The sequence below is a fragment of the Vulpes lagopus genome, chromosome 1 (assembly GCF_018345385.1).
Source record: "Vulpes lagopus strain Blue_001 chromosome 1, ASM1834538v1, whole genome shotgun sequence".
In the NCBI taxonomy this organism is placed as follows: domain Eukaryota; kingdom Metazoa; phylum Chordata; class Mammalia; order Carnivora; family Canidae; genus Vulpes; species Vulpes lagopus.
In genome coordinates, this window is record NC_054824.1 from 76,430,019 (window position 1) to 76,454,818 (window position 24,800).

General features: G+C 57.8%; 1 protein-coding gene and 1 long non-coding RNA gene across 5 annotated transcripts in view; one reads left to right on the plus strand and one right to left on the minus strand.

The window, feature by feature from the left end:
- Nucleotides 1-4,474: 4,474 nt before the first annotated feature.
- Nucleotides 4,475-15,257, minus strand: LOC121491865. Of its 2 annotated transcripts, none has more exons than XR_005988064.1 (4): nt 11,008-15,257; nt 7,574-7,669; nt 6,044-6,194; nt 4,475-5,440 (listed from the first exon to the last, which is right to left on the minus strand). It is a non-coding gene; the product is annotated as an uncharacterized LOC121491865 (long non-coding RNA). The 2 variants fall into 2 exon arrangements; XR_005988072.1 differs by lacking the exon at nt 11,008-15,257 and adding an exon at nt 8,295-8,416.
- Nucleotides 9,576-24,800, plus strand: part of HEG1 (heart development protein with EGF like domains 1) — an 88,549-nt gene continuing 73,324 nt past the window's right edge. For 2 of the 3 annotated variants that reach the window (XM_041756860.1, XM_041756933.1), the window contains exon 1: nt 9,577-9,811. In XM_041756860.1, coding sequence (XP_041612794.1) covers nt 9,631-9,811 — 181 coding nt within the window. In that variant the 5' untranslated portion in view covers nt 9,577-9,630. Of the gene's footprint in view, nt 9,812-24,800 lie in introns of all 3 variants that reach the window. The other variant, XM_041756960.1, reaches the window with a different exon arrangement.

Here is a 24,800-nt window from a genome sequence, read left to right on the forward strand (position 1 = left end):
TCCCACACATACGGTCTCTTCCCAAATTGCTCTCTCATTCAGACCACCCTTCTGTCCCCACCCAGACAAGGGCAGGGACCCTGCAGGCATGCGTCCCCAGAGCATCGAGCAGAGCTGGGAGTGTGGGGGAGCTCCCTGAGGGTGCAAGTCTCAGAGCACAGGGTTTGTCTGGGTTGGATAGGAAGGAAGAATTGGGTGGAACTTGTAGCGGGTGCCTAGGCTGCCTCCACGCCAGTGTGTGGACCGCACCGGCGTCCCTACACCAATAAATGGACCCCATGCTGGCCGAGAGTACAGAGCCCTAGATTTGCTCCGCTAGTCAGCACCTGCGTAGCCCTATTTCCTGTCCCATACTCTTTTGCAATTCCCTCCTTACCAAGTGAGGACAGTACAGGGGAGTGGACAGGGCACCGGGCTGGTGTCTGAAGATGAGCTCAGCCTTGGCCTTCTGTGTGTCTTTTGTGGGCCTATGGCTCGGGTCCCTGCAGCTCAGCCAGTGGGGTTGTTCTTGCTCACCTAGATGAGGAGCCCTCAAATGCCAGGGCTACTTAGAAGGAACAAAAGATGTCACGGGCCATATATTTCCACTTGCTCATGAGAAACCAACTCACCTGTTGATCTAGCCATTTATCCCACTCCCCCTTTGGAAACAGGACATTTTGAGACATGTATTATCTTTTACTTATTATTTGTAAATTATTATTACTGATTATCTTTGAAACTTATTTATAAATTATTATTACTTATTATTTATTTATTATTACTTCTTATTTACTTATCTTTTACTTAGCTTTTATTGTCCATAGTGGATCAGAGATTAGAGAGATCTTTTGCCTAAGGAAAGTCACAGGTTCAAATGTTCCTTTTTTTTTTTTCCTTCAAATTTTAAAAATAGAGAAATCAAGAGACTCCTATCATAACCATCATTAGGTTAACCCATACTGAAAGAGGTCAGGATGGTGATGACCCACGGCGGCAGAGAGTGGCAGGGAACACGGTATCTTTCCCTCTGAGTGCCGAGCCCACAAACGTTCTGTTAGTGAAATTCATTGAGCTCTGCAGGACACGTTTATGACACAGCACAGGCATACTTTTTTCTATGTAGACCACATTTTGATAAAAAGTTTCAAGTAGTTGTTCATGCCCTCCGGAGAAATTGAGACAACACAGAGAAGCACACAAATTCTTCAACCAATTTTAAAAATAAAACCCCAAAATTAAAAAAAAAAAATGGAAAAAAATAAAAAAAAATAAAACCCAGAGAATGTAAAAGTTGGTTCCGCAAAGATTTTTGTACGTGCCTTTCGTTCCATGTAACTGTTTGTTAAAGAGAAGAGACAGAAAGGAGGAGGAGAGAAAAATTGTGCATGAGTTGATCGGAAGAAAGCCACACAGAGAAAAACAGAACAGCCTGATGGAGAAGTAGAGGGATGGATGGGCCCAGAGGCACTCAGTGATGTGAAGTGAGACACGAAGAAAAATAGACAAGGAGAGAAGTAGAAACAGCCCCATGGAGGAGACACTTGTCAACAGAGAAAGACCCAAAAAATGGGGGGTGCCAAGGCTGAGAGGGGGGAGCAGCCTCACAGATGAGGCAAAGAGGAGCCACGGGAGGGGGATCCCGCTGAGAGGGGAGGTAAAGGTAAAGGTGTGGAGGTCGCACTTGCTCGCCAGCCGCCACCGGACTGTGCATCGGGGCCGCTTGTTCAAAGTCCGGGAGCTCTGTGATCCACGAAGGTGTCGCCTCCCCAGGGACTCTGGATCGGGGCCCAGCACTTGGGACGCGCTCATCCAATAGACTTCTTGACCGAATGAAAGGACGGCTGAAAGGCCAGGCCCTCGGCCCTCGGCCCTCGGCCCTCGGCCCACGGTGGAGAGTTCACCTGAGTTTCGCGCCCTCCCCCTCGGGCCCGCTGGCTCCTTCGCCGCCCGGTGTCCTGGCATCCTAGGAATTTCCCTGCCTGCTCCAGGGAGGATTGTTCACGCTGGAAGGTTTTGCAGAATAAGGCCGCTTTATCAGAATCCTGTTGCGTCGGAGAATGTTCCTGGCTCATTGACGTTTACAGTGTGTAACCGATTTTATCGGAGGAATGTTGTTTGGAGTGGAATGGTCCTTTCAGATGGGCAGACAAGAAAAGGAAGGTCATTCGAGGACCAACCCCAAGCTAAGTTGTTACTCAGCCTTGCTGTACATGATGCCTGGGAGCCCGCCAAGCCGTGAGCCAGCCTTCCTCCCTGGAGGAGGTCCCAGAGCTTTGCAGCCGGACGGTGGTGTTTCCGGCTCCTCTTGGCCCTCGGTGCAAACGCACAAACGCATGGGTGTGCGGTGGCAGCAAGGGGCTCCCTGGGCCTGGGGTCTGGCGCGCGGCCGGGCAGCCCCGCTCACCTGCACAAAATGAGCCATTCCTGACATTTCAGAAAGGGGACAGACAGTCGCAGAATAGGGAGATGGGTTTATTGTTTTAGATCTTTTGTCAAGACCCCAAGGCACTCTGTTTCTGGGGCTCTGAACAAAATGGTGCTGGTGTAGCAAGTGTCCGGGGTGGGTGGGGGGCTGGAACTCTCTCTCCTTGGGGTGACCCTAGTGCCGCCAGGGTCAGGAGCCTCAGTCCGCATGGGTTCTTGTGCTGAGTGGGAGGCAGAGGCTGAGACAGGAAGGGGGAGGGCGGGGGTCAAGTGAGGTCAGAAGTCTTTGTTCCTGGTGGGAGGGACTGTACCCCGAAGCAGGAGAGGACTGAGGTGCCCCAGCTCAGGCCAGGGATGCTGGACGCCGGCAGCAAAGGGAGGCAAGCCTGGGAACAGCTAGTGCTGCTGGACACCCTCCAGTAGTTTCTGTGAGCCCTTGACAGGGCTGGGCACGCTAGCACAGTTCTCTCACCCTCTACGACTGTTTCTAAACTTCTTCGTTACAGTGGGTAGAACTGTGAACCCCCAGAAGGTAGGTGCAAGGCCTAACCCTTGGTCCCTGTGAACACGACTTGACTTGAAAAGGTCATTGCGGATGTAATCAAGTCGAAAGGAGGCCCCATTAGGGGCCCATTAGGCTGGCCCTAAACCCAAAGGCTGTTGTCCTTCTAGGAAGGCCACGCGAAGGCACACACACCCGAGGGGAGGCGGCCGGGCGACTACAGTGACGTGTGTACGAGTCAAGGAACACCAAGGATCGCTGGCAACTGGCACAAATCAGGACAGAGCAAGGAATAATTCTCTCGTAGAGCCTTTGGGGGGGGGGGGAGCACGGCCCTGTGAACACCTGGGTCTGGAGCTTCCAGCTTCCAGGTCCGTGGGGGGTGCACGGCCGTTGGTTTACACCCCATTTGCGGTACTTGGCTAGAGCCGCCCTGGGAAACACATGGTAATCGTGTTCCTCAAAATTTCCGATCCCTCAGCACCCCTGCCCCTCCACCCTTAGCCCATCGCTTCGTATTTGCTATTTTACAGAGAATTGGAAGTCCTCAGCCCCAGTCCAGACCCTTTGCTGTGCCCCCCGCCAAGGCCTCCGCCGCCCTCCCGCCCCTCAGAAACCCTATCCTGCCAACCACCTTTTCTCTCTCTTAGAGCTTCGATTGTCCTCTCGCGGGCACACACCCTTTCCAGGTTCACAGGTTTCCCTAAAAGCAAGAAAAACTCCCCTTCAAAGCCAGACTCTCCTGAGACTTCAAGTCTTCCTTTCTTGCTCTTCCCTATGCTTTGCTGCGTCTGCTCCAGCTGCCGCGCCGACCCCTTCCCTAGGGTGGCCACGGGGTATTTTTGGCCAGCACCCTACTTACCTCTCGTCGGGGTGCATGTCCTTCCTCTCACTCCAGGGACGTGACTTCTCCTGGGCTCCCTCCCCAGCTCCTCCTGGCTCCTCTCCTCTCCCAGCCATTTCAGCCTGAGGCCCCGGGCTCTTTTCTAGGTGGTTTCATTCCCTTGTGTGCAGCACATCGACCTACACACTTGACATTGCCTCCCCGACGGCCCAGAGCCACCCAGACCCGAGTCCAAAGCAGAGTTGACGACCTTCACCTCAAAGATCCAGCTCTCCTGCGCTGTCCCTCGCCTGTGAATGGAACCAGCATCCAGCCAAACACAGAGGCCGAAACCTGGGAAACCTCTGACCTCTTCGCCCTCACCCTCCACGTCCATCAACACACCTTGTAGATTTTGCCTCCTACAATCTCGAATCCATATTCTTCTGTGAACCGATCTCTAGCATCCTAGCCCAGGAATTGTCGTTTCTCACGGGGACTCCAAGAGTTCAGGCATCAGCTCTTGTTTCTAAGTCACTCCCCGAATCAGCCATCAGTGACACGATTTCCATGTCATTTCATTTCTCCAACGCTTTCTCTTTTCCACCTCCCCAACATAAAGCCTTAAATGCCTTCCCTAAATTTTTTTGTTAAGATTTTGCTTATTTATTTGTTCAATCATTCATTCATTCATTCATGAGACAGAGAGAGAGGCAGAGACACAGGCCGAGGGAGAAGCAGGCTCCATGCAGGGAGCCCGATGTGGGACTTGATCCCAGGACCCCAGGATCACGACCTGAGCTAAAGTTAGGTGCTCAACCATTGAGCCACCCAGGCGTCCCCCCTCCTAGATTCTTAAGGTAAAGCAAATAAACCTTTTAAAATGGGCTGTGAAGGTCTCCCTGACCTGGTTGCTATCAGGGTCTCCAGCCTCACTTCCCTCCACACTCTTCCTCACTCTGCGCACCAGCCACATTGGTTTTCTTTTGGCCTTTTACATTTATCCCAATTCTTCCTGCTTCAGGACCTTTGCACATACCGCCCGGCTCTCCCTTGCCTGATTGCCAACCTGCACGTTAGTGGCCTACACAGCTTTCTGATGGTGGCTCAATCTCATCTTTACAGAGAAATTGAAGACCTCTCAGCGCACTTTCCACAGTAACAAGGTCACATTTATGTTCTTCTGATTACTGTGTGTCTCCTCCAAACCCTCCAGGTCTATGAGGTCTGAGACTCACCCAACGGCCAGCACGGTGCTAGGCACAGAGCAGTCACTTAGTAAATATTTCTTGAATGACTACCTGAAAGAAGGAAGGTACTGTGTTGGAGTCCGGGGATACAAAGATGAATGAGCATGGAACTTCCCAGAAAGCAGCTCACAAATTGGGGTGGGAGGATAGAAGCAGATGAGAGGATGACTACACAGACTCAGGGTGTAACGGGATGACGCGCACACAGCAGAGGAGCAGCCCAGAGGAGACGGTGCTGCCGGGGCCCGGCTCACCACCCCCGGATGAAGCTCCATCCGGGTGTCTGTTGGCTGATCTCGGCCCTCAAGGATCCCGGTCCTGGGATGTTATGGCTACGCAGCCACCGCCGTGCCCCAGCCATGGCCGGGCCACCCCACGCTGCCACGGATCCTCCAGGGTGCTGTCCTCAGGCCCTGGGCCCACTTGAGGCTTGTTGAGGGTGCAGCGTTGCTAAAGGCTCTGGTTACAATGAAAGCATCATGTGGGGCGCTTCAGTCGGGAGAGTTCCGTGCCTTCTGGACAGTGATCTCATCCTAACCTCAGACGACCCGGGGAGGCAGCAAAGGGGAATGATTTCTCTCCCCACTCTACAGGTGGGGAGACTGAGGTCAATGGAGATCACTGCACTTGGCCGAGGAGTGAGGACAGTTTGGGAACAGGCCTTGGAGGGAAGCCCTCTCTCCAGGGTCCACCGGCCACACCAGTTGGCAGAGGAGAACTCCTCAGGCCACTGGCTTGTTTACTTGGGTGCAGAAGGACGTTTCGTCACCTCTTGGAACCACAGAATGCTAAGGCAGATGGGCCCTCCGAGATCATCGGATTCACCACCCTTGTTTAGGGAGGAAGAAACTGAGGCCGGAGCACTGAATCTCCTTCACCCGCCCCTCTGCTACCTGTCTACCCAGATCCCCTCTCCCCTTCGTTGCCTGCATGGCTAGACTGCGTCTCCCAGACTCCTTTGCAGTTTGGTGAGCCGGGTGCCCGTGTCCTCCCCAGTGGGATGTAAGAGGAAGGGAAGCAGGCCACCTTCAGGCCTGGCCCTTTCAAAGCCCCCATGCTCACATCTGCGTGTTCTTTTCCCTTCTGGTCACCGAGGACGTCAGTTCCAAGGACAACTCGGAAGCCACACATTAGAGAAAGGCAGAGCTGCCGGAGCGCGGGTCCCAGGAACTCTGTGTGGAGCAGAGCCAGGCACCGACGTGAGGGCCCCCGGCTGCCAAGAGAACAAGAAGAATGAAACCTCTCTCACGCGAAGCTGCAGCTTTTGAGGGGCCTGTTTCGTGCTGCAGTCCGGCCCGACCTAATCTGGCTCACGGGAGCGGAGACGAGTGGGGGGGGCGGCCTGCAGAAGCTCTGACCACAGGCAGAGCTGAGCATCGGGGGGTGGAGCCCCCCGGCCTCCCGCGGACTTCGCCGGCGCCAGGAGCGTCCCCACTCCCACACCCGGAGAGGCTAAGAGGGCCCGACTCCTGCCTCGCGCAGGGGGACTTGGCCCGAGCGGCCCTTCCGCCTGTTTCACTAAGGGCCAGTAGACTCCCAGGGCTGGGACGGAGCTGAGATGCCATCTGATTTGTCCCCCTGGCTCCGGACAGGGCCTCTTGGAAGCCCTCCGAGGTGACCAAACATCATGTTTCGATTCTTATGTCCCTGAGATGGAAACACCACAGACGTCCTCAAACACCTGTCCCACGCCTCCTTGCTGCTGTGTCGGGTCTTTACTGAACCCTAACACCCCAGAGCTGGGGGACCCCTAGCACTCCTCTCAGACAACCTTTGTTTTACAGATGAGGAGACTGAGGCTGGGGGCACACAGGTAAAGGGCGGCCCAGTCAGGACGGGAAGCCGGGGCTCCAAGGCCAGGCTGACCACCTTCCGAAGGTTCCACCGGCCTCTCCAACTCGCTCTTGCTCTTTTCTTCTGTCCTCGAAGGCGATGAAAAAGTGCCCCGGGGCCATTTCACGGTGATCCATCCTTCCTGTTCTCCTGCGTCTACCCTCCCCATCCCCACGCTAAGCCCTGCACAGGTGATGGGAGCCTGGCTACTGCTCTTAGAAGGCAAAGAGAAGCCTAGAGACAGGTAAGAGGGAGGACCTGTCCCAGGGGCACATTTGCCGCCCGGGGCTTGGTAAGGAACGCGGATTCCCTAGTGGGATCTCTGAATCCACGTGAGAGGCCTGCAAGGCCGTGACAGCCTTAAATGTTACTGGTTGCCCCGGGAGGGCAGCTGTGCTGTGGGATGAGTTGGGGGGGGGGGGAGTGGTGGCGACCAGAAGGTCTGAGCACAGCGCCTTGGCCTGGTGGGGCTGGGCCTGGGCCGCCGGGCAGCTCCGCCTGGGAAGAGCCTCTGAGAGCAGGATCCTGAGAAGTTGAGCTGGAGCCATGAGGGCAAACCAAGTTCCTCACGGGGCGATCAGTATATGGTACTTTCTTGGGCAGACCTGGACATTGCACGCGAGAGCCCGGCACATTGGGTTTGTTTTGTGGTCCTTTACAAAGAAAACCAAAAAACCCAAATCCTTGGTCCCCACCGCCCCGCTGAAGGTGAGGTCGTTTCTACACGGCACCCTTTATGTTTTCTGCCAAGTGACTCACTTGGACTGAATCCCTAGAGAGTGGGCCTTGGTCCATCTGCAGCTGCCCTGGACACGGTGATCCGCTCACTGCCCCGGAGGCGGGGGTCACGGAGCCCTGGAGACAGCAGAGAGGAATGGAGAAATGGGGTGCGGCGGAGTCAGGCCTGAGAGGGAAGTGGGAGCTCGCAGCTCCCTGAGCATCGGGTGGTCAGACGGGAGCCCCATAAAAGTGACAAGGTTCCCGAGGAGCTCCCGTATTCATTTCAGTTGAGACCTCATGGAAGTTATTTCCAACTCTGAAGTGGGGGGACCAGGATTAATAATGCTGCCCAGTCCTTCACGGTCAATCTCATCCTCTTTGGGTCCAGCTTCAGAACTCTGAGCAAATTATTTTCCCGTTTTGAGCCCCTCTTTCTTGGACCTAGACATAAGGAGACTTGCAGTCCCTAAAATTAAGACTTTTTATCCTTTACTTACTGGGGAGGGAAGGGATATGGACCCAGACAGAACTTTGACTTCCCAGGACATTTTGTTTTCACAAAATCTTCGAATCTGTCCCCCCGAAAGTTTTCCTTTAAAATTTAGTGGTCTCTGTGCGTTCTTTTGTTTAGTTTTCCATCTGCAGCCCCTTCTCTGATTAGGAGTCTGTGCCCCCAGGCCCGAATTCACCGTTTTCTTTCCCCTGTGGGCCTGTTTGGGGGTCCTGGGCGGGGGTGGGGGTGGGCGGTACATTTACGCACGGCTCTTGGTAGGACCCAAAGGCGATGGTCTGATGGTCCGATGGGGACTGAGCGCAGGCCGGAGGGGGCCCGGAGAGCGGGGTGCCTCCCGCGGACCCAGCAGCAGCCCCAGGGCAGGGGCCCGGCTTTGGGGTCTGGGGGCGGCGGGGCAGGGGTGCGGCTGCGGGGGGTCAGGGGGCGCGGTGGGGGGGGCAGCTGCGGGGGGAGGCAGGGGGCAGCAGGATGGGGGTGCGGCTGCGGGGGGGGCGGTGGGGCAGGGGCACGACTGTGGGGGCAGGGGCGCGGCTGCGGGGGGCCGTGGGGGGGCAGCGGAGCGGGGTGGGGGGGCAGCTGCGGGGGGGGGCAGCAGGGTGGGGGTGCGGCTGCGGGGGAGGTGGGGCGGGGTCGGGGGCGCGGGGGGGGGGGGGGGAGCACGGGTGCAGCGGGGCGGGTGTGTGGCTGCTGTGGGCAGGGAGACAGGGGTGTGGCTGCGGGAGGGCAGGGGGGCAGCAGGGCAGGGGTGCGGCTGCGGGGGGGAGCAGGGCGCGATGGGGCTGGGGCGCAGCTGCGGGGGGGGGGCAGGGAGGTGGATGGGAGGCAGGGGGGGCAGGGGGGGGGTGGATGGGGGGCAGGGGGGCGGCGGGGCGGGCGCGGGAGCAGGTCCCGCGTGTCTCCGCCGCTAGACGGGCGGCCCGGGCGGTGCAGAGAGCGCCCCGCCGCCCCCGCGCACCCCGGCCCCCCCCGCACCCCTGCCCCCCCCCTCGCACCCCTGCCCCCCCGCTCACCCCTGCCCCCCCGCGCACCCCCCGCACCCCTGCCCCCCCCCCGCGAACCCCTGCCCCCCGCGAACCCCCCGCACCCCTGCCCCCCGCTCACCCCTGCCCCCCACGCACCCCTGCCCCCCCCGCGCACCCCCCCGCACCCCCCCGCACCCCTGCCCCCCAACCCCCTGCCCCCTGCCCCCCGCACCCCTGCCCCCCCGCGCACCCCCCGCACCCCTGCCCCCCAACCCCCTGCCCCCCGCACCCCTGCCCCCCGCGCACCCCCCGCACCCCTGCCCCCTGCCCCCCGCACCCCTGCCCCCCCCCCCGCACCCCCTGCCCCCCTTCCCCCCGTGCGGGGCAGCCGGGCTCCGGCGGCGGAGGCGGGTCGGGTCCCGGGGGCGCGGCCGGGGCGGGGCGCGGGGCCCGGAGTCCCCGCCCGCCCGTGACGCCGCGGCCAGGAGCCGCCCCCGCCCCGCCCCGCCCCGCCCCGCCCCCCGCGGCGCCCCACAACTTTTGAGGCGGGGACTGCGCTCGGCCTCACTCGCCCGCTCCCCGCGCCCGCGGCCGGCATGTGAGCGGGGCCGGGCGCCACCATGGCCTCGCCGCTGCTGCTGCTGCTGCTGCTCCTGCCGCCCGCGCCCGGGGCCGGGGCCTCCGCGCCCGCCCCCGCCCCCGCGCCCGCCCCCGCCCGCCGCGCGCACCCCGACCCCAGCCGCGCGCACCCCCGGCCCGCAGCTGCCGCCGCCCGCCGGGGACCCCGAAGCCGGAGCGCGGGTGAGTGAGCCCGGCCCCGCGGGAGGGGGGAGGGGAGGGGAGGGGGGAGGGGAGGGGGGGGGGGGAGGGGGACCCGGGACCGGGGGGCGCGCCGGACACTGGCTCCGCTGGACGCCTCCGCGGGCGGCGGGGCTGGGGGTGTGACCCGCCTGTCCTCGACCGCCCGCCCCGGCACCCCTGCGCTGGAAACTTGCCCCCCCCCCCCCCGTACACCCGCCCCTCTGCGCCCAGGTCTCCCTTTGAAAGGAAGCAAGGAACCGCCTCCCCCCGCAGACCTCCCGAAGGCGAGCCTCTTCCCGCCAGGCCCCCCATCCGCACCCCCATCCTCCCCACCCCCCATCCGCACCCCCCAAACGCACCCCATCCCACCCCCCATCCGCACCCCATCCCCCCACCCCCATCCACACCCCCACACCGCCATCCGCACCCCCATCCCCCCACCCCCATCCACACCCCCACACCGCCATCCGCACCCCCATCCCACCCCATCCCCAACCCCACACCCCCCATCCGCACCCCCATCCCACCCCATCCCCAACCCCACACCCCCCATCCGCACCCCCATCCCACCCCCCATCCCCAACCCCACACCCCCCATCCGCACCCCCATCCCACCCCCCATCCCCAACCCCACACCCCCCATCCGCACCCCCATCCCACCCCCCATCCCCAACCCCACACACCCCATCCGCACCCCCATCCCACCCCCCATCCCCAACCCCACACCCCCCATCCGCACCCCATCCCACCCCCCATCCCCAACCCCACACCCCCCATCCGCACCCCCATCCCACCCCCCATCCCCAACCCCACACCCCCCATCCGCACCCCATCCCACCCCCCATTCCCTCCTTTTCCTTCGGAGGCAGAAAGGGCCTCTCCGGGGGCAGAGCCCAACTTTCACACATACCCAGCCGGCTTCTAAGGGGTCCGGCCTCGGGATGTTGGGAAGGACAAAGGACCTAGTTGGGAACGCGGCGCCCTGCTGGCCCCCAGAAGCGGAGAAGGGGGGAGGGCTGGGGGGCGGTGCGCAGGCCGCGGGGGCGCAGGGCTCCGGCCCATCCCTGCCCCCCATTCCTCTCCTCTTCCCGGGGCTGCTGCTCAGCCACTGCCCGTCCTGCCCCAGAGGGACCTCCCCGGGCCTCCCCGGGCCTCCCCGGGCCTGGGGACCTCGCTGTGCGGCTGCTTCTGCAGACCTGGGAGGAAGGCGCAGGCCGCGGTGGACCAGGGTGCCCCCGGGAGGAGTGTCCCCTCTTTGGATCTCAGTTTCTCCATCTGTGAAATGGAAGGGATGATCCCCGCCTGTCCTAGGCTCCGGGTGACGGCATGACAAAGTGAAAGTAAAAATAAATGAAAAGTGCTTTGAACAGTCAGCAGCGTGGTGGTGGCAGCCGCTGCCTTCCTGTGAGTGACACGAGGCATGTGCTCGCTCGCTCTCGCTCTCTCGCTCTCTCAGGGTTTTCCTGCCAAAGCCCGCTTGCTGGCGACGCCAGGTGCTGGTTCAGAGCTCAGGTGAGGGTTGAGAAGACTTCATCCTCTTCGTTGGCACTTCGTTGAAGTGTCTCCTGTCACCCGCACTCTCCAGGACAGGAACTAGCTTCCTCCGTGGAGCCCAGGGATGCTTGCCCTAATGGAATAAGAAAAAAAGTTTTTAAAAAGTGGTCAAACCCCCAGTAAAAAGTCAGCTGCACACTCGGGGTACTCTCCCCGCTGCCGGAGTCCTGGCGAACACCTAAGCCACAGCTGCAAGGCGGAGAAACTGAGGAACGGGAAGGGAGGGGAGGGGAGAAAGGCGCGTTCCAACACCTGCCAGAGACACACCTGCCCGCTGTGACCTTGACTTCAGCTGATCTGCCACATACGTTGTTCTAAGGACCACAGCAAGGAGTCCCCGTAAAAGGGCGTGCGTGCCCTGGCTCTCTCAGTAGCGACTCTGCGTAGTACTTTGTTGAGTTTTCTAGATGGAAAGTGAGTGCAGGGGATCGAGGCCATTTCAGAGAAGACCCCCAGGAAAGGAGGCAGGGGTCTGTGCTAACGGTGAGGCACTCCCAGCTGCGGGGCCCCGTCTGCCAGGGGGTGGGTGGGCGGGCGGGCGGGGTGCCGACTTGCAGGGACTTGCAGGGCCCGGGCCGGAGAAGGCTGCCGTGTGAGTCGTGCGTGAGTCGTCGCCTTCCTTCTCACGCTGAGTGTCCCGTAGATCACAGAAAGCTGGGCGTTACGGGGAGGGGGACAGTGGAGGGAACTGAGGCAGATCTCAGGTGCATGAGGCTTGGGAGGAAGGCACGTGGGAGTCCCAAGCGCAGGTGGCAGGAGCCAGGGGAAGTCCGGAACGCTCATCTAAGCGGGTGTCTCCTGGCACCCCCACAAAACCCACCCAAGTCATGCCTGCCCTTCAGCTGATGCAAGGCTGGATCTCACGTGGGATGTCAGAAAGGTGAGATTAAGAGAGGAAACCGATCACCTGTTGAAAACCGCTAGAAGCTACTAAGGTGGCTGAGGATCCAAGTGCAACCTGTGCTTGGTTCGTGGTGGGAGTTCGATGCCACTTGGAGGGGAAAAGGCCATGATGAACAAGAAAGCCGGCAGGACGTGATTTCTGTGAGTCTGAGTTTCCTATTAAACTCCCAGGATTTTCTCTGGACCCTTTTTGATCGGCCACCACGTGTCACAAAGGAAAATCCGCTCTCTCCCGAGGCAGCCGATTCTCAGCCCTGAAGGAGCCTCCAGAGGCCCTCTGGGCCGCGGCGCCCCGGGGGTAGCGGCCCTCTCAGCCCCCCTGACAGGTGGCCACCCAGCCTCTGCAGTAAGGTTTTTGTGTTTGGGGACGTGCTCGCTCCTGCCGGGAATGAGCCGCAAGCCTTAGAACTAATGTGCTTTATGTGATTGTTGGGGAGAACTGCCTGCAGCCCCTCTGCTGTTGGCCCACGGGTGCCTGGCACCCAGGGCTTGGGCTTCCGGATACACGGTGTGAAAAGCAGGGACCAGAGATGTCCTTTTCTTCCTTGGGGCCATTTCTAGCCCTTTGCGTCTTGGCAGAGTTCAGGAGTAACCGTCCTCCTGTTCCATCTGTGAGTCGTTCGCCTGCATCGGGCTGCGAGTCCCCCATTGGCGTGTCCACCCATGACCCTGCTGGCTGTTCAGATGAAGGTCGTTGCGGGCGTCCGAGCCTGTGGAGGGAGAGAAGATGCTAAGTCCCAGGGATTTCCTTTTTCTTGGGTGCGTGTGTGCTTCTGGGTGTGGGCGTGTGTGTTCGAACAACTCAGGGTTTCTTCTGAGCCACACTTCTGAGTGCTTAAGTTGCTATGCCTTGGTTTTCGTGCTCCTGGTCCCCCTGGCCCGCGCTTGAATTGTGAGATCTGCAGATGAAAGGGGAAGAAAAAGGCTTAAGTCTTAATGAAAATCAATGCAGAAGGAAAGAACTTTCCCACCCAAAGGGGAAATGACGCCGAGTAGCTGAGCAGCCAGCCCAAGGACTAATAATCTTACAAAAATGCAGCTCCCTAGAGCAAAGGAAGCGCTGTGAGCCCAGCCCCTCCTGGGCTGCTACATGGCTGTCGCCTGAAGGGCTGTAACTTCTGGAGGAAGCACCCCATGGGGGCGGGGGGGGGTGCAGCAAAGACCCAGGCTGGGCAGGAAGCAGCCCCCTCGGGAAGAGTGTCTGGCTGCCTCTCTCCTGGCTGAGGCTGCACTGAGAAGCCTGAGAAGCCCACTTGCTTTGATGGAGGCTGCTCCAAATAGAAGGAAGGGTGTGGGGAAAGGGATTCTCATTGGGTGTGTGGGTCTAAAAGCCACATCCTTTTAACCTTGCAAGAACCCTTTAATTGCTTCCCTCGATGGTGCAAATGCTGGACCGGTGTTTTCTGCCCAAGACCCGAACAGCATGTGGGGATAGAAGAGAGACAAAAGATGTTTGGGGCCCAGCTGGGCAGTGGTTGCAATACCTAGTCCTGGGAGGGGGGGTGCTGGGGAAGGGTCCCCCGTGACTCCCAGCAGCCCTGCCAAGCTGGCTGGAAGCAAGTGTTCTTGGAGTTGACTCGTTGCTGTCTCGGGAATTCTCGCAAAGTGAGCAGAGAACAGATGGGAGGGTGGTTCGTTAGCCACTTAACTGCCTTCTTCCGGGGCTTCCCTCTGCCCACCCCGCTTCTGCATGAGCAGGAAGTCCCAGGGAAGGACATCAGTTTGGACTTCCAGCCTTTGAGCACCCATGTGTCTGGTTGGCGCTTTCCCATTTAACTCTCAAAAAAAAAAAAAAAAAAATCCTGCGAGGGATAGCACTGCTCTTTCACAGCTGTAGGAACTGAAGCCTGGTGAGCTTGGATCATACCGTACGTGACGGCGCCAACATTTAGATTGATCGGGACCAGATTCATGTGTTCTTGCCACAATACGGTGCAGCCCCAGTGTTCTCAGCGGTCCAGTGGGTGAGGGTGGTTCTGGATCTCTTAAGACCCCAGTGCAGCACTGCTTCCCCTCTTCCTCGGGCCCTTGCGCTTGCCCTTTCTTGGGAGATCGGGGATGAGAGGCAGGATGAGGATATAGCAGTGGTGATGGGGACAAGCTGCAGAAGATAGGTTCCAAACAACAACAAAAAAATTTTTTTTTTTTTTTTTTTTTTTGGAAATTGCTCCAGACGAGACCATTAGTCTGCATGCATGCACAGGGTGGCATTTCATATAGGCATTGCGAATCATGCCCGTCTGTATGCCAGTGCGGACGTTACTGATGCCAGAGGTAGCTCTGTTGATGATCGCCCGTGCGGAATGAGCTGGGCTCGCTGCTGGGAACAGGGCTGGTGTTAGGAGGTGGGTGTTGGGACTACGCTTTCCATAGGAGCGGAGGTCGAATGGCACCCGGCTCGTGCATGCCCTCCTCGACCCGTCCCTGTTCAGTTTGCTTTGGAAACAAAGGTGTTTCTATCCTGGCCTTTCCCTCTTTTGTTGAGCACTGCAGATGTGGCAGTCTGTGTCCGTTGGGCTACTCTGTAAACCAGAGAACACCGACGGAGCCCTTTCTGTGGGTGAGGATCTCGGCCAGGTGATGCGGGTGCTGCAGAGCGAGGTTGTGGTGCCCCCAGCAGACCAGGGGCCCTTTGGAGCACCAGCGCCAACACTGGGACCAGAGCAGTTACGGTTTGCCAGGGATGCAGAGCGGAGCAAGCAGCACGAGGAGGTTGTACGGACCCCAGGAATGATGCGGAGAGAGGTGACTGAGGTGTGTGGAGGGGGAGAGGCTGCTGGAGGCCAGGGATCCAGGCAGGAGGACGGTGTGGACTGGATGTGGATAGCACAGAGGGGGTAGGGTGCTGGCATCAGCGAAATCCCAAATACGGAAAAGCTCAAGACTGACTCCTTCCTTCCGTTTTTTCTTTCTTTCCTCCCTCCCTTCCTTCTTTCCTTCTTAAAAAAAAAATATTTATTTTAAAAAGAGAGAGAGAGTGGAGAGGCGTTGGGCGGGACTCGGGAGGGGCAGAGGGAGAGGGAGGGAGAAAATTCCCCAGCAGACTGAGCAAGGAGCCCAACTAGGGGCTCCATCCCCCAACCCTGAGATCACGACCTGAGCCAAAATCAAGATTCGGATGCTTAACCGGCTGAGCCACCCAGGCGCCCCTCCAGAGCTCAACTTTTCCAATGGAAGTGGTCAATAGCTGGGAAGTCGAGGGAAGAGGACGGTGGGAAGGCCCATTAGGGTTCAGAATCATGGGAGTGTAGACCAGAGTGGAAAGGAGGATTTGGGTGGATCATGGGGAGCTCTCAAGGCCTGCTTGAGGCATTTGTTTTTGTCTCCTCTGCACTGAGGAGCCTCTGACAGCTGTCGAGGAAGAAGCAGTATTGTTTGCTCGGTTAGTGTTCCTTTGTGCTTGGCGCCGGGGCTCCTGGATGGACCACGCGTGCGTCCGCCCTCCCTACAGCCCAGGACTTGTTTCAGAAGGCCGGCGTGTTATCCCTCCCTGTGTTGGGGGAAACCACTGAAAGCAAGGCATGGACTAGAGTGGGGGCAGTGCATGTTGGAAGGGAGCACCTGTTGGAAGGGAGCATGGGCCTTTCTTTTTTCTTTTTAATTTTTTAAAGATTTTATTTATTTATCCATGAGAGACACACAGAGAGAGGCAGAGACACAGGCAGAGGGAGAAGCAGGCCCCATGCAGGGAGCCCGACGTGGGACTCAATCCTGGGACTCCAGGATCACACCCCGGGCCGAAGGCAGATGCTCAACTGCTGAGCCACCCAGGGGCCCTGCAGGGCCATTTAAAAGAGGAAGGTGGGGGAGCCTGGTGACTGCCTGGCCGTGGGGATGACAAGGACAAGCTGCCTCCGTGGGGGCTGCTTTCACTGTAGAACCTGTAACCCGTCCCAGCAGAAGTGTCCTTGTGGCCCTTGTGGAACCGAGTGGGGCCCCCGGAAGCCGGGCCCAGAGTCAGCCTGGATGGGTGAAGCCACTGGGAAGAGGAGGCGGGCCCTGGCCGGGTCGGGGGCGAGCATCCAGTGTAGCTGGTGAGAGAGGACGCGGCGCCGGCCCAGGAGCAAGCCGGACCTGAAGCTGCCGCGGGGAGCGGGGTGGTTTGGAGGCCTGGCGGTGTCCGGGCCGCGGGTTTGAATGTAGTGCCTGGTTTATGCATAACACGCGACAGGCTGTAAAGGCGCACGTAGGTTAACATGAACCTGCCTGGACCCGCTGGCTCATCCTCATCCCCACTCTGCCATCAGGAGCTGCCAACGTGATCCACTTGTTACTTAAATGAGAAGCTGAGAAGCACTCAACAGGCATCTGCTTCCCTCGCCCTCCACATCTTGGTTTTGGTGGGGGAACGGCGACCCCGGCTGATTCGGTTTCTCGAAGGATCACAAAGCTGCCCTGAGTGTCCGCCGCTCTGTTTGGCTCTCCTTGCCTCCGCTCACGCTCTCCCTCTGATCCATGTTCACAGAGCCCAGAGCGATCTTCTTAAATGTAATTCAGGTCGCCCCACTCTCAGGCTGAAAACCCTCCACGGGCTTTGCATTGTACTTAGAATAAAATTAACAACAACAACAACAAATCCCAAATCCAGACTCCCTGCTGGAATACCCGGCCTGCAGGCCCTGGCCTGCTGACCCTCTGGCCCCTTCTTCTCTGCTCCCCTTCTAAGCACACCAGCCAGTTGTGTGCACCTGCCACACTCCTTTGTGTCCTGGAGACGAGGCACACGGTGTCCCCCGCCCATAGTGGAACCAGCCCTCCGGGCAGAGGGAAGAGCCAGTGCAGAGACCCTCAGGTCCCAGCAAGCTCGCCCCTCTTGGGATTGGCAAGAAGGACGCCGCCGTGGCTGCATCGCGTGGGGCCCGCAGCGCGGTAGGGAGGCCAGGTGTTCCCCGGGCACCCGGGGGTTTTCGCGGAGGGGTGAGGCGGAGAGCGGATGGGGAAGACGAGGCAGGAGGTGAGGGGCGCAGGCCGGGCTGGCTCGGTGCCTGACACATGGCGAGCGCTCACGCCGGTTGTGGGCTCCGTGGTTGCTAAAAGGGAAAATAGGTCCAAAGACAAAAGGTGGAGGTAGAAAGAGGAAGGCCGCCCGCGGTAATGCTTCTCCGACCGCCCGGCCCTCGTGTCCTGGGACCATCAACGCGGGACGGCCGGTACCTTCGTCACACTTTACCTCTCCGTGCGACGGACAGAGGACTGGGCGGCCCCCTCGGGCCGCGGGAGGGGACAGAGGGCCAGTGCGGGGAGTCGGGGTTTAGAAGGACAGCTCCGGCCTGGGTCTTCTGCTCGCCTGCCTGCTTCCCCAGTTGGCACAGGAGCTGTCGGAGGGCAGGAGTGCACCTCCCTGTTAGGCGGAGGGACCCCTCCTCCCCGACATTTGTTCCCGCTGGAAGCCTGCCTTGCTGTCCCGTCAACAGTGAGGCCACGAGGGGACACTTTTGACTTGGGCTCAGGACAAAGTGCGAGCATCGACGTATTTCCAAGCTGCATCGTCATGTCTGCCTTTTAAAAATCTTATTTATTTATTATTATTTTTTTAAAGATTTTATTTATTTACTCATAGAGACAGAGAGAGAGAGGCAGAGACACAGGCAGAGGGAGAAGCAGGCTCCACGCAGGGAGCCTGACGTGGGACTCGATCCCAGGACCCTGGGGTCATGCCCCGGGCCAAAGGCAGATGCTAAACCGCTGAGCCACTCACGGGTTCCCCTTTTTTTTTTGTTGTTTTTTTAAGGATTTTATTTATTTACTCATGAGACACACAGAGAGAGAGAGAGAGGCAGAGACACAGGCAGAGGGGAGAAGCAGGCTCCATGCAGGGAGCCCGTGTGCATCAGTTTTTGTACTTGTCTCCGATTATTTGCTTTTAGTGTTAATTCCTGGATATGGAAAATTTTGAGATTCCTGACAATACCACCAAATGGTACCAAATTATCTCAGCAGCCTCGTGGGATTGCGTGGATCTCTCCACCTCCTGTGTGTTACCAGGCATCTTGGTTAAAACACAGTACCTCCCTCCTGCCTCTTTTCCATCTAGACCTCCTCTGATAGGACATGCGTGTGTATGTGTGTGTGTGTGTGTTGGGTGTGGCCTATCACAGCATCTCTCTACTAACCACATTTCTGGAAGCTTCTGGGACTCCACCTCATCCTCTGGTCTGAGTCAAGTTGAAGAGAGGATGTTTTGGGTGGTGTCTGGCGAGCAGGCACATGATGGGAGCTGCCGCTGGAGGTGGGTTCCTGCAGACCAGGCGGCCAGCTGCCCACCAGTTGTGTCAGGGTGGCTACGTCTGGGTAGGGAGGCCGTCTAGCCAAATGCTGTGGGCAAAGCAGCCAGACAGAAAGGAACACAAGCATTTTAGAAAGAACTGGAATGCAAAATTTGGGATGGGGCAAGAGAATGCCACAGGGACCTTGTATCTCTCTAAACGAGAGCCATTTCCTTGGCGATGATTAATTGATCTTTTAAATGGTGGCGTACTGGGCAAAATTAGATTTCCATTTTGGGTCTGTAAGAACATTTTGTTTTTGTTTTTTTTTTAAATTTTTATTTATTTATGATAGTCACAGAGAGATAGAGAGAGAGGCAGAGACACAGGCAGAGGGAGAAGCAGGCTCCATGCACCGGGAGCCCGACGTGGGATTCGATCCCGGGTCTCCAGGATCGCGCCCTGGGCCAAAGGCAGGCGCCAAACCGCTGCGCCACCCAGGGATCCCTGTAAGAACATTTTGATAATTCTCTAGAATCCTAGACTCTTTGGGTTCGAAGGGACCTTTATAAAGCTTTCTTGGGGCACCTGGGTGGCTTAGTCGATTAAGCCTCCCGACTCTTGACTTTGGCTCAGGTCATGATCTCCAGGTCGTGAGATTGAGCCCCGCACGCTGTGCCAGGGCCTCTCAGTCTTTTGCTTCGTCTACCCTGGTTGATTTCTAGCCAGGGTCAGCAAGTTTTACTTTGTGCTCAGAAACTTTTGGTCTCTGTGTTTAGGACATGATGCAAGATTAGAGGTCACCTTAGATTGGGAGATATCTGACAAACCCAGACGCTGCCAACCGAGTGATGTGACTGGCTGCATTTCACAGACTCGGTTATTCCCGGAAAGGTTCTGGCAACCAGTAAAGCAATTTCACAACCAGGATAGTGACAGAGCTACAGTTGGGTGTGAAGATGGTGCTCCAGCAATGTGGGGTGGCCAGAGGTGGAGGCTCTGGCCACCCCGGAGGCACCAGAAGGTTCAGGGACAAGTTTTGGCTCTGCATCTTAGACACGCGGTAACTTGGGGCATGTCACTTCTGTTTCTTTCCTTATGAAAGAAGGGGTTGGTCTACCCCAGGCTAAATGCTTTATTTCTAAGGGTGTCGGGTTTATCCCGTCAGCACCTCCTGACTCCCCTGATGCTGGCCTCAAGGGTGAGGAGACTCAACACCCGGCTTCTTAGCTCAGGGTCCAGGAGCTGTGGAGCCTGCGAGGGACGGGGGAAAGGGCCCCACAGTACACCCGGGAGCCTGCTGGACCTCTCGCTCCTGGAGAGGAGGCACGGGTTACATCCTCTGCGCCCCTGGCCCAGGGAGCATGTGTCCAGCAGGCGGCCGCTCACTGCCCAGGTGGTCCTGCAGCAGCACCTGCACCACCATGTGACCTAGGGCTCCTGTCATAAGATCGCTTAAGAAGCTCAAAAGCCCATTTCTAAGTCCACAGATGCTGCTAAAAGTAGACACATTTCTTGGGCTTTGTACTTCGGCTCCGGGGTGCTCGAGCTGCAGGGTGGTACCCCCCTGGCTTCCCGGTCACGCAGGAATGTGTGCGGTGGTGTGGCTGGCGGGCTTTGTGTGCTCAGTTCCCGTGGTCACGGGGGCCTCAGGGGCGGTTCGGATCTCACCTGAGTGACGGCAGCCCCCGTGTCTCTGCTGGAAAGGGACTGGCCTACTGCAAGCAAGGGGGCGGACGTGACATGTTTGACAGCTTTCTGCTCAACGTCTTAGCTAAGTCGGGAGATGAAGACCAAGGAGGAATACAGGTGACAAGAAGAGGGTGAGGCTGAGGTCAAGCTTACCGGGTGACCCTGGGCCATCCTGGTCCCCATGCACTGAAGCCGCCCCGTTGGAGGATGAAATCGCGGGAATGCAGGAGAGAGACGCCTGGTTGGAATCGGGCAGGATGTTGTTCGTTGTGCAAGGTCATGACCAGCGATTCTCATGAGTTAGGTTGGTGTCGAAAACCTCTGCATTGTTCCTTCCCTTAGTGGTGGAGGCGGTGGAAACGGCTTCGGCGTGGGCGTGAGTGTCCCTCCTGTAGCCTCCGGGGCCACCCGGACTTTTGTTTGTGCCGAGTGAGACTTTTCCTGGGATCATCTGTCACCAGGGTGTGGATAAGAGCCCCGCTGGCTTTGCGGTCACACCTGGGGAGGTCCTGGCTTGGGGGGGGTTAGGCGCCTCAGTTCACACTTTACCAGAACCGCTCGCAGCCTGTGGGTCCTTGGGAAGGTGCTCAGCCTCCCTGTGCTTTCAGTTTCTCCTGTGTCAGCGAGCCTATTAGTGGCCCCATTTAGGATATGTAAGTGTCATGTGTCCTCTGTAAAATATGGACCTTTGTATTGATGACAATCCCCCCCCTTCATTCACCTCCAGGTTCACTGGATGGGGGACAAGTCCTGAATGCAAAGGACTCAAGTCCACCTTCCAAGGACATTTTTTTACTTGACCGCCCTTTTCCCACCCCAGGCCCTGCCAACCCCACTTCTTGGTACGCCTAGAACTTTCTCTCCATCCTTAGCTTCAAATACAGGGAGGAAAGAACAAGATTTGAAGACTTGAAGTCCGAAGAACTAAGTGCCACCTAGACAGCCCTCACCTATAATCATCTGAGAAGACCGATTAGTGCCCAGGAAGCATAAGGATTCAATAAAAACAATCTGTGAGGTGTGACTGCAAAATAATAGGCCTTTAAAATCACGGTAGGACCTCTGTGGCCAAAGGGTATCCTCCTTCAGGCCAGAGGTCATTGGCACACCCCTCAAAAAGCATTTGAAGGAGTTGGGAGCCTACCTGTAGTGCCAGTGCCTGGGTCCCAAGCGACTCACTCTGGAGTGTTCTTTGCACTTAGACCTCACCCAGGATCCGAAATGGAGTCCGCTATCTCAGCCTCTGGCCTCCGTCACTAGACTGGGCTTCAGATTTTTGTCTGTTTCCAGAATAATCCAAATCCATTACCAAGGGATGAGCACGTGGTCGTTATTCAGGAAACTCAAGAATATTCTGCAGGCTCTGTTGAAGATTAGAGGATTTTAGGAAACAGCTTGAGGAGTGACAGCATTGTTGGCCTAAGCGTGGCCTTAATGAGGTCTCTTTGAAGAGGACCGTGTTCATGGTTAGGTGGATTCCTGTGGTTGCTTAGGAATTATTTATAGGATAGCCGTGCCTTGTGGTGACAGTGCTGCTGCGTATAGCCAGGGGCAGAGTTAGGGCCCAGAGATGCCAGGGGCAGCTCAGGAGCCCTGAGGGTCTTAACCCCTTCACTTCCTAGCTACGTGGCTTGGGGCGGCTGCCGAATGTCCCTGCTCTTACTTTCCCTGTGCTGGAAGTGGGGCCAATGGTATCTATCCCGCTTCCTTGCCAAGGCTTTCAAGGAGGAGCAAATGTAATTATGACCATGAAAATGCAGATTGGAGTCAGAAAACAATGAGCCAACTGTGAGCCAGGCAGGGCACCCACCTCTGAGCCTGTTTTCCCGTCTGCACATGGGGACTAGGCTGCCGGTTTGCCCAGCTCACGTGCCGCCATAGGGGTGAAATGAAAATCCGTCCCCGTGGACCGGCTGTGTGAGTGAGCGTGTGCGGGGACGGCGGGGAGGCATCGGGCCTGGTGTTAGTTACTCCAGGTGAGGCAGGTGGATGCAGGAGGATGCAGGTGAAATGCATCCACCTGCATCCTGCACCTGGAGCAAGTGGACACAGGAGGATGAGTAGAAAGTAGGGGAGGGACAACATTCTAGGAAATCTCACTGGCCTGCTTGCATTCCCCATCTCTGTCCTGCCAGCGGCCTCCTGTCGGGGTGACTAGCGCTTTCATCCCCCCTCCCTCCCGCCCAGTGGGATGTTCTCCCCAGGCCCACTCTGCTCAGTGAGCTTTTACCGAGCGCCTCCCCGGAGCCAGTCTGTCCTCAGAGCCCTGGGAACGTGATCAAGGAAGTCACCCGTTTCCTCACCGGGGAGGAGCCCGCGGTTACCTGTCTTCTCTCCACATACCCCTGGATGCTTGCGGCCGCCGGCCAAGCACGCACACGCTTGTCAGGCCACCATCTCCCTGTAGCTCTCTGTATTCATCGTGGGCTTCCCTTTCGTATCCTCCGTCCTTTTTTTATTTCTGGGTTTTTTGTTTTGGTGTGTTTCGTTAGACTTTTTGGGTTGGCCTGTTGGAGTCAGGCCGCCCAGGGCCGGGGTCCCAGTGTATCCCTGGCTGCGCAGCCTCGGGCCAGCCACACGGTCTCCCTACACCCCAGTTTCCTTATCAACAGGACGGGAGCTCGACTGGCGCCTACCTGCCGGGGTTATGGTGGGATCAACTGGGACAGTCCACGTGAATGCCTAGCAGGGTGCCCAGCGGGGGCTGCTGTCGTCGTCGTCATGCTTGTAATGACCCTGCTTTGGTTATTATTTCCCCCCTAGTTTTATTTTTTTATTATTTATTTATTTATTTTTAAAGATTTTATTCATTTATTCACGAGAGACAGAGAGAGAGAGGGGCAGAGACACAGGCAGAGGGAGAAGCAGGCTCCACGCAGGGAGCCCGACGCGGGACTCGATCCCGGGTCTCCAGGATCGCACCCAGGTGCTAAACCGCTGAGCCACCCAGGGATCCCCTCCCCCTAGTTTTAATCTCTCTCAGTTTCTCTGTAAGTAACTCCCTTCCCCTTTGCGTTATTTCTCTTTCCAGCCCTCTTCCTTTCTTCTCCATCTATTTTATCTCTTTTTCTTAACGAGCTGTGGCATACAACTGAGTTTTTAAAATATTGGTGATATTTTGCATTGAGTGTCAGGTTTCCCCGATCTGAACTGTAAACCCCTGTTGGTAAATCTGGAATTGATGTCTTTAGGTGGGTTTTATTTTGGGATCCCGGAGGGCCCCCCCGTGGGCCAGGCCCGTGCTGCTCCCTTCCCCTTCTCCTTCCCAGCTCAGCAGACCCTTCTGCGCTGCAGCCTCATCCCACACCGTAGACTTTCCCAAATGCTGCTTCTAGGATTTCCTCAGAGCCCTGGGCCCCTCCACACGGGGCTGCAGAACAAATTAAGGGCAAGAATCTAGCAAAAAGTCAGGTGGCCACGCACAGCGCTAAGGCCCAGGGCCGCATCTCATTTTGTGCTAACCGCCCTCTCCCGCCTCCCCCTTCCTCCGCAGAACCAGGATGTTTTTCCTTGCCTTTTATTGTTTGGCCAAGCTGGCAGGCCTCCTTTGGTGGAGCCCGGCCACCGGGCTTCCTCTCTGGGTGTGAGCGAATGCTAGGGTGACAACACGGGAGACAGGAGACGGCCCGCTTCCCTGTCCACCGCATCCTCACCTCCGCGCACCACGGGCCCCCTCCGGCCTCCCCGCAGCCCCTCTGCTGAGTGTTTATTTTTCCAAGGACCAGGAGGGGCAATGAAAAACCGAGACACCAGATAGCGGGCTGCCCCCAACCCCCACCCCCGCCCCGCACAGAGCCTTTTTGTTTACTTATTTAATTGAATGGGAATCTTCTGACCTGACCTTGGGGCTTTTTCTCAGAGCCTTTTTTTTTTTTTTTAAGCCTATAGAATTATTTTTAAAGCAAGGAGCAGGAGGTCACATCAGAGTCCTCGTCTTCCTCTCCTGCCTGGGTTAGGCTGCTTCCCTCCTGAGCACGCCCAGGCCATCTCAGAGGCAATTCTCTTTCTGGAAGCCTGACCCCAAACTCAGGGCCTCCAGGCCAGCTCCGCCCTGGGTCGTGGCTCAGCCCCTCAAGCCTGCCTTTCTCCCCAGAGGATGCTCAGCTAGACAAAAGCCGACTCTCACAGGGAGGGGAGGCTAATGGGCCTCGCAAGTTGTATACTTTTCATTACTGGAGGCTGTTCCTCGGGGATCTGTTCTTGCAAATCAGATCATCGGGTCTCAAGTCGAAACACTTATTGATGTGAATAGTTTTTCTTAGGGCTGCTCCTTTCAGGGCAAGAACAAGGAAGGAAATGAAACTCCCCGAGAGCCCTGGACAGTCCCCGATTGAGGGCTGCCTTTTGTTCACACAAACTCATTTGGCTCCTAAACGTCCTCCACCCAGAATCATTACATCCGCAGCAGTGTTTCAAAACACAGCCCAGAGCAGCTGAGCCGAGTGGGCGGCTGCCCTCTGGTGAGGCCGCAGCCACCTTCCCTCCATGCCCCCAGGTTCCTGCCTGCCCCCAAATATCCCACCTGCCAGCCATCCGGCAGGAAATCCCCCTCATTTGTCAGATTCCTGGGGGCGAAGGCAGGGTCTGGGGAGAATATAGCAATGGAGGGGACGACGGGATTCTGCTCCCAGACC